This window comes from Sorex araneus, chromosome 1, assembly GCF_027595985.1.
Source record: "Sorex araneus isolate mSorAra2 chromosome 1, mSorAra2.pri, whole genome shotgun sequence".
Classification (NCBI taxonomy): Eukaryota; Metazoa; Chordata; class Mammalia; order Eulipotyphla; family Soricidae; genus Sorex; species Sorex araneus.
Genome location: NC_073302.1, coordinates 134,334,681 through 134,347,951, shown reverse-complemented (window position 1 = coordinate 134,347,951; position 13,271 = coordinate 134,334,681). Strand labels below are relative to the sequence as shown.

At 36.2% G+C, this 13,271-nt stretch overlaps 1 protein-coding gene across 1 annotated transcript in view; it reads right to left on the bottom strand.

Annotated features, from left to right (window-relative positions):
• The window catches only part of ITGA2 (integrin subunit alpha 2), a gene marked incomplete at its 5' end in the record, with an annotated part of 87,323 nt that overhangs the window by 50,733 nt on the left and 23,319 nt on the right, over positions 1-13,271 (bottom strand). Inside the window, 5 exons of the mRNA XM_004608523.2 lie at positions 738-903; positions 1,200-1,350; positions 7,918-8,066; positions 10,412-10,539; positions 10,710-10,824. Of these exons, the coding sequence (XP_004608580.2) occupies positions 738-903; positions 1,200-1,350; positions 7,918-8,066; positions 10,412-10,539; positions 10,710-10,824 (709 nt within the window). The remainder of the gene's footprint in view (positions 1-737; positions 904-1,199; positions 1,351-7,917; positions 8,067-10,411; positions 10,540-10,709; positions 10,825-13,271) is intronic.

Sequence of the window (13,271 nt, the reverse complement as noted above, 5' to 3'; positions counted from 1 at the left end):
AGATGATTTGTAGAGAGAGGAAATAATATAGCTCCTTAACATTTTCCCTATTAAAAAAATCTATTACACAATTTAAAAATCACTACTTTTTCATTTTAAGTGTATGTTGTAACACATTTATAAATTTTCAGAAATTGGGGCCGGAGCGATAGCACAGCAGGTAGGCATTTGCCTTGCACGTGGCCGACCCGGGTTCAATCCCCGGCATCCCATATGGTCCCCCAAGCACTGCCAGGAGCAATTCCTGAGTGCAAAGCCAGGAGTAACCCCTGAGCATCGCTGGGTGTGACCCAAAAAGCAAAAAAAAAAAGATTTATAAATTTTCAGAAATTATGTAACAATATAATAATATAAATACATTTATAATAATACTAAATTGTCCCCTAAGGAGACAATGTAGCTGACAAAAATCAATTTGTTCCCAAATCAAAAGTAAACTTTACTTCCCAATAATTTCACCAAAGTTAATCATTAGTACTCTTTGTTGTCTTCTAGGCAAAGTACTAATGATTTAATACATTTAAAAATAATACTGAAATTGGTAATAATTGTTTATGTTTTTATTAGACATTTGTATTTTATATTTTATTAACTACTTATCCATTTTTTTCTATTTACTTACTGATATGTACAAGCACTTTTTATACAAGACATACAAATTAACATTAAACAAGCAATTACATAACAATAAAATCAAAAATTCTTGAAAAAAAAATTGAGAAAATGACTGCTTTTACCTTCAATGCTGAAAATTTGTTCTCCTAATGTCCCAGCCTTTTCCAGTAGAGCTGCCTCATCAGACACATTGTAAAAGTACCTTTCAGTTGGATTACTGGCAATTGCTTTGATTTCCTTTATTAAATTTTTAGTATCAAGGGCATTTCTGTTTAAATACCCAAGGACCTTAAAATAGTGGATAAAGAAAAAAGTCATTATTTCTGTACCTCACTTTTTCTATTAACATGTTCTAATCTACTCTTGACAATAAATTCTCTGGAGAAGAAAGTCAGGCAACACTTCCTTAACCCCCTAGCTTCCCGGAAGTGAAAATCAGCAAAAAAGCAGAGAGAGAGAGAGCAAGCATTTTCTTTTATGTAAAAAAACTATGCACAGCCTATTAGAACGTGTTGTTCTGGGAAGTGATGTTATAATGGAAAATTTACTCACTTGGAAGACAAGTGAAAAGAAAAAGCACTTACTGCTATGCCAAACCTCAGAATGTTGTCATTGTTACACCGACCAATCACGGAGTTTAGTTCTGAACCATCATGTGATTCTCCATCAGTCACTACCACCATAACTTTGGTAGCACTTGGTCTCCCCCCAAACTCAGCTGAATATGCATATTCTCTGTGGCAGATAAAAATTAAAGATTCAAAAGATGAAGTCAATAAATAGATCTCTAGTTAGAAATATTAATAGAAAACTCACTTGAGTACCTCTTATAACTCAGAATTCCTCCTCCTGGCAGTTTGTTTACTTACAGAGGGATATATAACAAATTAAGTCATGCCTGGTATTAAATAACTTTGCAAGTCTTTCATATAGTGTGTATATGTCAAAAATCCTTAGAATTAGCTTCTGGTAAGATAATTAAATTCTTGAATTAAAGCTAATCAATACGGCAATTATTTTATGTATGATATGTATATATATTATATATTATATGCATTATATGTGGTTATGTGCATATGTACATATTATATATGCCTATGTGTATATATGCATATATATATGCATATATACATATGTTTATACAGACACATATATGTTGAATTTTGGGCCACCAGACAATGCTCAAATGTTACTCCTGGCTATCACTTAGTTACTCCTAGTGGTGCTCAGGGGATCATATGGGATGCTGAGGATCAAACTCATGTTGGCAGCATACAAGGTAAGCACCCTACAATCTGTACTATTTCTTCAGCACTACCAATTTCATTATATATTTGACATTTTGCTCAATGGACTTGCTTTAATTTTTTAATACTAAGTTATTTTTTAAAGTAATAGCTATGAGATCAGAAAGACAGTACACTGGGTAGAGTGCTTTCCTTGTGTATGTCAGACCCCAGTTCAATCCCTAGCATATAGTCCCTTGAGCACTGCTAGGAGTGATACCTGAGCACAGATCCAGGAGTAAGCTTCCCACACCCCCACCAAATAATATACATGGTAAAAGAAACCCAAATATGTTAAAGGTATAAAATAAAAATCTAACATTGTCTCTTCCAAAGGTAACTTCTATTATGTTTATGCCTTATTCTACAGCATGTTTTATCTAGATGTATATACATAATCTACCTATAGTTTTATTTAAATGTTAGCTTATTATATATAGCTTTCCATTTTTGATGGAAACCTATCAGTTTCGGAACATAGGAAACTCTCCATTTTAATGGCTGAATAGAATTTCCTAATTTGGAGGTACATAGTTTATTTAACAAATTTCCCAATATTAGGTATTCAAGGGGATAGAGAGATACAGCAAGTAAGTCATCTGTCTTTCATGCAACTGACCCAGATTCAATCCCTGGCATTCTATATAATCCCCTGAGCTCCGCCAAGACTGGTCTCTGAGGTCCAAGCCAAGACTAAGTGTGAGCACTGCCTGGTGTCACCCAAAACAAAGCTCTTGGATATTCAGTGATATTGTTTGTTTAGTCAATTTTCACTTTTATAAGTAATGCTGTAGTGAATGTTTTTGTGATAAGACATCCTAGTAGAAATGTATCAGCATAATAAAATCTTAGTAGTGGAGTTACTGCAACAAAAAATTTGCACATTCAAAATTTGATATAAGGACAAGGGAGATAACTTATGGGGTAGACAGAGTGTGTAAACCCTTTCACTGCATGGCATTTTACCACCTGACCACCACTGGGGTGTACCTGGTGGTCAAGGCACCAAACTGTTAAGATTGCATTGAATTGTCAAGCATTGCTGAGAATCTTACCAGACAACATACTAAAATTTGGGTAGATAATGCAATTATCCTTTAAAAATATCAACCAATGTATATATTACCATCAAGGTACAATTAGGCATGCACTAACTTCCTTTTATTTTATTTTATTTTATTTTAGGTCCTTCTGGTAGTAGTTTGGGGACCAGGTGCAGTGCCAGTGATTTACGTGGAATCTACCATATGCAAGGCAAAAACCCTACCCACTTTACTATTATCTCTCAGGATCAACACCTCCTTCCTTTAAACTCTTTATTTGTGCCCTTTCTGCCACTGCACGAGCTCGACCCCGGAGGCAACTGAACTACTCTGGACACGAGCAGCGCCCCAAAAATGCCTCCAAACTGTGTAATCGGAGCTACTGGCCCATGTGCCGCCAGCGGGGCACGGTTCTTCTCTCCAGGCTCCTCCATCATGTGAGCACCACAAAAGGGAAGTAAAAGATTGCAGTGATGCAATTACCAAAAGAATTTTCCCTGGGCTTCATATAGAAATCCAAAACCTCACGGCTGCTGTCGCAGCCACGCGACCTAATATCTCTTGATTGTCAGCAACATGAAAAGATTCCTTTTCAGCAGGTCTTACTGTGGGGGGAAATTCCAAACAATAGTACTGAGTTTTTTGTTGAAATATTGAAGGTAATCAAAGTAGCAGCTATTTCTTTAGACTGTGAACTAAGCCAAAGCCCCACGCCGGCCGAGGTGAGGAAATATCCTTCTTTCTCGGTTCTTTTCCCTTTTCTAGGAGAAACGTGGTGTGGTGTCCACCATATTATGAAGTCTATTAAGCAGGCACGAACTTAGAGGCTTGGGAGTGGGAGGGGAAAAAAAAACTATATACTTGGAACAGAGGGACGCTTGGGAAGTCTTGGGCCGATACCAGCGCATGCTCCGCCGAGACTTGACCCGGTGGCCACACTTTTCTGTGGCCACGATGCTGCTGATCAACCAGAATCCGGAGCCTAACTAGACTACTTCCAGTTCCAGAAACTACTTGTAATCATGTCTCTAGACTGAACTAAACCATAGCCCCACGCTGGCCGAGGACTGGAAATATTCTTTATTCTCGTCAGGCGGCGTGGTGTCAGCCATAATATGAGGACTATTCATTAAGCAAGCACGAACTTGGTGGCGCGGGAAGGAGGGGGGAAAAATTCTATGTACTTGAAGCAACGGGACTTCATATCTATCCAGTCTCAGCAATGGAAAACTAATTATCAAATACTGCATTGGCAGTAGGGCTGTCTTTCTTGGGGGAAAACTCCAACAATACTGAGTGTTGTGTTGAAATATGGAATGTAATCAAGGTAAAGTGAAAATGAAGTGAAATTTATCAACTAAGCAGGCAGGGATGGGGGCGGGGGGGCGGGGGGTGTGAGGTATACTGGGGTCTTTGGTGGTGGAATATGGGCATGGGTGAAGTGATGGGTGTTTGAGTATTGTATAACTGAGACATAAACCTGAGAACTTTGTAACTTTCCAAATGGTGATTCAATAAAAAATTAAAAAAATAAAAAATAAATAAAAAATAAATAAAGGGGTGTGACAAAAAATAAACTCTTTATTTGTGAAACTTAGTAAGTAACAAATAATAAACAATTGCTATTTTGATATTCAATTTTCTATGAAAGGATGTCGAACCTATGTGTTTAATAGCCATATGTCTTTCTCTATAAACTCTTGAATTTTCTTTATCTTTGCATGTCCGTTTTCATGATAATATAATTTTGTTAATGGAATGTATTGTTTGTTTATTTATTTATTTATTTTATTGAATCACCATGTGGGAAGTTACAAAGCTTTCAGGCTTAAGTCTCAGTTACACAATGCTCAAACACCCATCCCTTCACCAGTGCACATATTCTATCACCAAGAACTACAGTAAACCTCCCCCCCCACCCCCCAGCCCCCCACCCCGCCTGTGTAGCTGATAAATTTCACTTTACTTTCTCTTTACTTTGGTTAGTCATCTCTTGGATTTTAATAATATCAGTTTTATAGATAAAATATAATATACATTATATATAAATATGTAGAAAATCTGAGATTTTTCTATTTTGGTATAGCCAACTCCAAGAACATTCTTTATGTCATTTCTATTTGACATATTTAGGTCTTCTCATGATTTTAGTTTCTTATATATAAAATTAGGTCCAGCTGAAATAAATTGGGATTCAAGAAGTAAGATATGCACTTAATTTTGTTTCTGGATGGTTTGGCCAGTTATCCAACAACTATTTTTTTCTCTCTCTGCTCCATCTACTGTTATACCTATTTTCTGGATAATGTTGTGTTTTACTTACATGAAGGATCACCTATATGATGGCACCTTAAATTATATTTTGCTTTGCACTCACTTTCAAATTGTGTGTGTGCGTGTGTGTATGTGCTTGCAGCACCTTCCCAGTGGTGCTAGAATAACCAGGATTATATACAGTGGCGCTAGGATTGAACTCAGGGCACTATGTATGCCAGTCATTTGTTCTAGCCCTTTGAGCCAATTCCCCAGGCCCCATCTTCATCTTTATGTATTTAATACTTGTTGAAAATTTGTAATGGATTATGCAAGAGGCACTATAAATACAACTTGTTTAAAACCTGTTTAAGACAGGACATATTCTCATGTCCTGTCTTAAAACTTTTCTGTATCTCATAAGTAGAATAATATAGAAAAATATCCCAAATACTTGTTATCGATGCAAATATGAATTATAGTACTCACATCAAATATTTTTTGAGTGAATTATATTCTCCATGTCTACTCTAGATCTCATAAATTATTGATTATAAAACGGCTAATCCTTGAAACTGTGTATCATTTATTTTTGATTTCCTGAAAAGTTTAGAACTATAAATTACAACCCCAGTACACAGTAAAATAAGGTGAATGGGAAAGTTTCAATGATAATTACAAGTATTGTTTGATGCTATAAAGAAACATATAAACAGAAAAAAGAAGTAATAAGGCATAAAGGCAGAAAGAAAAAGAAGGATACAAGGAAAGAGAAAGGAAGATGGAAGGAAGGAAGGAAGAAAGGAAGGAAGGAAGGAAGGAAGGAAGGAAGGAAGGAAGGAAGGAAGGAAGGAAGGAAGGAAGGAAGGAAGGAAGGAAGGAAGGAAGGAAGGAAGGGTGGGAGGGAAGGAAGGAGGGAGGGAGGGAGAAAGAGAATATTATTTAAGAGAATAATACCATTCTCCTGGAGAAGAAAGTCTGGCAGTTCCTGAAGGCACTTTACAGGTGAAAATGACACAACACATCCCTTGCTGAAAATAAATAACCTCTGAAGCCTTTAACTTCTGGGATGCCATTTTCTTGGTCAATGTACTTTCTCCTGCATCTTAATTACTGGACCAAAAAGGCATTTCTCCTAAGGGCAGTTTTCCTACTGTCCTATTGACTGACCAGCAGTCTCAGATCTTTTGGTCTCAAAGAAGATCTTAATGAGGACAATAAAGATCAACCAAACTAGTCTATAGGGATTGTCCACACTTGATGGAAGTAACATCTGAAATATGCCCAGAAAAGGGAGGAACAGATACCCTAGGAAATTCAGAAATAGAAATACAGGATGCGGTGACTGACCAAGTGTAATCTAAGGAACAGCAGAAAGAATAAAGAAAACTGCTAAATGTTTTGAGCCTGCATGACTAGGGGATATAGATGGTTGTATGAATACAAATGACAAAGTCATGAAGAGGGATGGAAAGGGAAAAGAATAGGACCACTTTAGAATTTACTGTATTTGGTAACTAAGCAAAAACATCAGATAAAGCTATTAAGAATCAGCTGGATGCCTGTCGGGATTTTGGAGGAGTGCTAAGGGCTGACTACATAGCAAGGAGGCAAGGCAACCTCCCTGGGGATGAAGCTGAACTATGAAATAAAAAGGTACTGATTAGTGATGCCAACAAAAATAGGAAAAGGAACAAGTGAACAGGCAAAGTGTTGGCAACATTTTCAAGGATTCTAACAGTTCATGGTGCCAGGGCAAGTGGGTAGGAGTAACAGCATCTGCATATAATTACAAATTTCAGGGAAGTTCAAGAGGGTGAAGCCTGGGGTGAGGTGGTGAGTAAGGGGCAACAAAAGGCCAGACTAACTGGTGGCTGAGCTGCAGGTTGAAGGAAGAGGAAGAAAGAGTGAAGGGAAGGAAGGAGTGAACAAAAAAGGAAACATCAGGAAGCAGATTTTCTGTTTTGGGGGCCACACTAAATGATGCACAGGACTTATGCCTGGCTCACTCACTCCTGGAAATGCTCAGGGGACCATATGAGATGTCCGGGATCAAAGTTGGGTTGGTTGTGTGCAAGAGAAGCACCCTACCTACTGTACTATCTCTCACGCCCAGGTAGTTGCTTTCAAGGAAGAAAGGTAAACTAACTCTCCTTATTATTTATTTATATATTTATTTTAACAACAAGAGAGCATTTCATGACTTTGTAAAAGTATTTGATTAAGCAGAGAGAGAGAGGATAAAGTGGGACTGAGAAAACAATGAGGACTAAAATTCACGAAATACTCTAGTCTCATAATCCATATCATGTAGATTTCAACATATTAAACTTATTCTTTTCCATCCAAACTCCTAACAGTTAAGATTTTGTAGACTTTCTTAATTTCCAGAAAATTCTCCATTAGCTTGACTTGTCTGTGACCTTGGTAAGTATTAACAAATAACGGTAAACTGTTTCATTTTCATTTTCTACCTAACAAAAGATCTTTAAATTTCTTTCAATGTAAAATCTTTCAAAGTTCATGTAACATCTCTTAACGTTCTAAAAATAAAAAATTCTATCCCCTCACTGCCTTCTCAAAGTATTATCAGCATTCTTAAACTTTACTTATCAGTTTTATACTCATTAGGGCCATATTATATATCTTTTGTCACTTCTTTTTCATTTAAGTACTTCACTTTCATCAAGATATTGCTGTCAGCAATAGTAATAACTAACCTCGCATATTCAATTGCTCTGAATGTATTTGTGAGGTCCCCACCATGTTGATATGTCTGGGATGCTGCTTTCATCATTTCGTCTTTGGTTTTGTAGGTGTTCAAGCGAAATACAACTCTTGGATTATTGGCATACTGGATTAACCCCACCTATAAGAGAGCAGAAATTTAAAGACTGTCATTAAGTCATGAATAATTTCTATTCAATGACATAGTAAAAATAAAAAATACAATTAAACTTAGATTGATTACTTAATAAAACTGTTCTCTATTTTGTTCTTAGCTATTTTTCCCCTAACGGAATGATGTCTTTGTTATGATTATCTTTGTTTGGCAACAGAGCTTTTATAAGGGAAAGTGACTATGATACATGTCTGATCAGGAACTCAAAATGTAATAGTTCAAGATTTTAAAGTCCAGTCCTATGATCTTACCCTGTGAATAAATTTTAAAATAAAGTTCAAAGTAGGAATGTTAAGATGATAAAAATCTCACAATTAACTATATATTAAAGAATTCAAGTTGAATACAAGAAAAATCGGAGTGTTAATTACTGCAATCAATTTGGAGGTTTTAACTGTGTTGGATTTTCCCTAAGGGAAAACTTGGGCATCATCTTTGGCGAGAAGCTGCTGTATGTTCAGAGGCAGGAAGTTAACAAACGTTTTTGACCTTCAAGAAAATGACAGTAGAGAGTCTAGTTTGAGAGAGGTGAGAGACATAATAATAACTTCTAAATAATAGACCTAGGCACATTCATTATTATTTTAGATTCAGTCTAAACACATGCTTTAGATGCAGTAGCCCAGATTTGGTCCCCAGCACCATCTGATCCTGAGTACTGCTAGGAGTGGTCCCTTAGCACAGAGCAAGGACTAGCCCCAAGAACCATAGGTATCCCCTGCCCCCACCGGCCCCAAAGTAAATTCTATACCAAGAAGGTGAAAAACTTTTGTTAATGTTCATGTTCTGGGCATTTAAATCATTCTCTATGAGTAGAAGTTGGGGCCTCCAGAATGTAATTGGGCGTAAGAGATGAATGGGACAGTGTCTCTGAAATAGAGATCAATATTTCTGAAGAGTGGAAGGGATAAGGTCTGGATTTCTGAGTTCAATCAGTGAGCTAGAAAGACAGTTACAAAAGTACTGGGAGTATGGTAAATGATAATTACCCTCTCTTGAGAAAAGATATAAGAACCCAGAGAGAAAAGTGACAAAAATAACTAAGGATTTTTAAATCTAAATCTTAGAGTAAAATAGGTATTAGGAACACCCTTTACACAGCCCTAGAACTTCTGCATGAGAAAGGATAAGGCTGAATAAGAGATTTAAAGAAATGTGGTACATATAATGAGGGAACTTACAGAAAGGTTATGTTAAGAATACAAAACAAGAGAAATCACTTCTAGAAATGAAGAGAGTGCAGTGGAGTCAGAGATGGAAGAGGAAGGCATGAATTCCACAGGAGGACCCTTAAATGAGATGGTCTTCAGAAACCAGTGTTATCTTTATGTAGTCTTGTTTAATAGAATTTTCTAGTAAAAGTACATCATTGATACTGCCATTATTTCTGTAGGCATTTAATGCCCTTATTAAAAAGAAATACCCTGGGAAGAAACATGCACTAATGATTTAAAAGACTATATAGCAAAGCTTCAAAGTAAGTATCAATATAGATAACTACTAGAAAAAAATAAATAAAATCTGTTCCAACAGTGTTACAAGACAGTGGGCACAGGGATATGAAATAAAACCTAAGAACATATGCAGGAAACACAATCAACGAGTCTCTGGTTCAAGGCACTGCTCCCACAGAATTACACATCAAATATCAGATCAAGAAAAAAGGGGAAAAAAAGCTTAGAACTTTTGCAATGAAATGTATTTAGCCTCTAGAAACATAAAACTCTTGCTTCAGAATTCTGGTTGCCTACCTCAAGAAGATAGAGAAGAAAGCTAAAGACTCTTTAAAACATAAACAACCATATAAATTATTTAAATCGTTTTTCCAATAAGAAAAAGGAAAGCTAGGTTAGAATATGATAAAGGTAAAAATAATAAATGGAAAAATTATGTTATCTATGACATTATATACTAAGAATCCTACAGTTCAAGGATGATTGTTTTTGCTGTAAGTAATAAACAAAAGAAGCTCATTATTAGTTCAAGTTGACATAAAGAAAATTATTTGTTGGCTTATAAAACATACAGATAAATTTATGAAGTAGAAGGAATATGTAGGCAACCTAAGAGAATTAAAATATACTGTGTGCCATATCCAGTGTTTGTATTGGAACAAGATATCTAAGTCTAAAGAGCCACATCAGACAAATCCCAGGCTAGCAATAGTGTGGTACATGTCTCAGTGAACTTCCAAGATTGCCCTTAAACTTATTTATACAGACATTTGAGAAACAAAAATTTAGAAGTAAGTCTAACAATATTTTCTATTAAAGGAAGCTATGGATTTGTATGTATATTATTGACATCCATACCTGTGTCTTTTTGGGGCCTATATCTAGGCCACTTACAAATTTTTCCAAAAAATTCTTCACTGCTTCCCAGGGATAAATACTGTTGGATTCATCACATACAACCACAACATCTATGAGGGAAGGGCAATCTGAAGAGGAAGGAATGAAGGAAAGAGATTTCCATAAGTCAAACTTCACATTCATGTAAGGCTGAGAATAAAAGGAAACTGAGTTGAAATGGGGCTTGTGTGGAAACATACTGATGTGCCTCCCCTCAATACAAGACATTGCTCAGACCTTCTGCACACTCATTACTTACGCTGAACTGCAGGTGAAAAGCTGGCCAGGAGCTGAAAATCAGGACTCACATCGGAACACACACCAGTTGTGTAATACTGATTTCCGCACTGGTGTGCCCACAGGGGACCACAGGTCTTCAAAGAAAGAAGAGGACAAAACTCATGAAGCATGCAGCCCGCCAAGCTTCATTAATAAGTCTCAGAAATCACTTCATTCTTTCACAATATACAGAAATCTCTCCCAAAGTTTACACTTAGTTTTTATGAAAGCTTTGCCTCAGTAGGACAGAAAGAAATTCCAAGCCTATTTCCAGTTGTGTGGGTGTTTGTGTGTTTGTGTGTGTATGAGAGAGAGAAAGAGAGAGAGAGAGAGGGAGGGAGAGGGAGAGAGAGAGAGAGAGAGAGAGAGAGAGAGAGAGAGAGAGAATCTTGAAGATCTTGCATTCCCCATGTCTTTTGTGGTAGACCCGCCTCCCTAGAACTTCTATTATCTATTTATCTATTTATCTATTCACCCTGCTTTGGCTACACTAGTGCTGTTTTAGCTTCTATGTGTTATTTGGTGTGATTTGGTAGGTTGTTTTTGTGCTCTCGGAAGAGTCCATGTTTTTTTCTCATGTGAACTCATAATAATTGTTCCTTTATTTTTATGCCATTTCTGCTTATGAAATTTTTCAGAGACACTCTACTTTCAAATAAAGAGGAGAGCCCATGGATAAGAACATGTCAACTCTTGCAATTAAATAAAAAAGTATTTTTTTTTAACGATCTGGCCCCTCCCTGCCTTCCCCGTCTGTTTCTCCCCTGATCTTGTGATGATAACCTAAAAAAGTATTTTTGAGGGAAAGTGCACCAGAACAAATACATGTTAACAAATAAGTATTAACAAATAACAAATAAGTCAATAAATGTGGCAGAGGTCCTCAATAGCAGACTCTTAAAAAAATGGATTACTGGGAGTTAGAAGACTAGTGTCAGCTGAGGAAGGACCCTGTGAGCTCAGTCACCAAGCTAGATAGGGCAAAGGGATACTTTTCTTCTGGAGGATATCCTGGAGAAAAATGAATACAAACCTTATTTTTTGTTTCCCAGTTACCTGGATCTCAGGTACTGGATCTGATAAACAAGAACGATTATTCCTCCTATCATTTAAAGTTGTTGTGAGGATAAAATTAGTCCACAGATACAAAACACTTAGAATAGTACCTGTATATAATGGGTGGTATATAAGAGAAAATATGAGGAAAGTAAGTGGCAGAAACAACCCTTACACAGCCATAGAACTTCTTCATGACAATGAAGCAGGCTGAATACATGACTTAAAGAAATGTGGTATACATAATGAGAAAATTCAGATGCTAAGAATAGAGACAATGTATTATCTAATTTTACCTCTTACCATGTCACCAATCTCAATTTGATCCCAACACAATTTTCAGAGATCTCATTCAAAGATTAATCTCAACTTCTCATCTTATTTTCTTCCAGTCCAGTTCCTTGCTTTTATGCTAAACAGCAAGAACCCTCAATCTGAAGGATCCCAGGGGCCAAACAAGATACTTAAGATATTGCTCAAGGTTGGTATGGACACCAGGGCTGGCAAAGAGTGTGCCATATAAAGAATGAAGGCTTCTTTAGCACCTGTCCTTTGGTTACTGTGAAATAGGTCTCAATTTACTAGGTATCCCCCAAATTTAAGAGAATTCAGGTAAAATTTGGCATGAAATCATAGTTTTAAAAATACTAAAATCACAGATGACACTTGAGAACTCTCAGTTCTTAACTTTGTCCTAATTATTTCCTTGATGAATGCAGAATTCACTATTCCCACTCCTTAAGACCTTCAGTCAAATTTAAGTTGGCACTTGTTTTCTTGTTCATATTATCTATATTCCAATTTTCAACATTCCACTAAACCATTTCCAAATCTCTCCTTCTCAAATGCTCTTGAGTACCAAGAGTATCCAATTAAATAATGATAAAATCAATAGGAACTATTTGATGAAATAATATTAAAATTATAATAGCCCTGTAGCACTGTAATGAAAATTATAATAATGAAGAAAAATGGGAGAGAAGAGCTATCTAAAAAATTCTTCAAAGTTTAGCATTATGCAAAGCTTTGGCTCAGTTATTAAAACTGAACAGAAATATATGAACTTTCAAAGAGATTAAAAAATAAAAGAAAATTTATTTAACTCAGTTTCATTGTTGGTAGGCTCAAAGAAGGAGCAGCAATTGCTATTTTCGAGGCACAATGGACAAGCTAGAGTTTCTCCGTCTATAGAGCCTGGTTGATTTTGCCAAATAAATCACAACTGATATTGTTAGTTTGTTTGCCAGGTGACATTATATATTACTGACTCCCATATCTCTATCCTCAAGTTGGCAGTTTTAATAACCTTGAAAAATAATTAATGAAATTCAAGGAAAGAGTTTTTATTTAAAAAGCAATGGAAAACAGCACTAAAGTTGAAATTAGAATATTCCAATTGGTAATGCCAGAACTAAATTCCAGTTTTTAGTCCAGAATTTAAGAAGGTTAAAAAATGTGATGATTGTCAGTCTTTTCCACACAATTC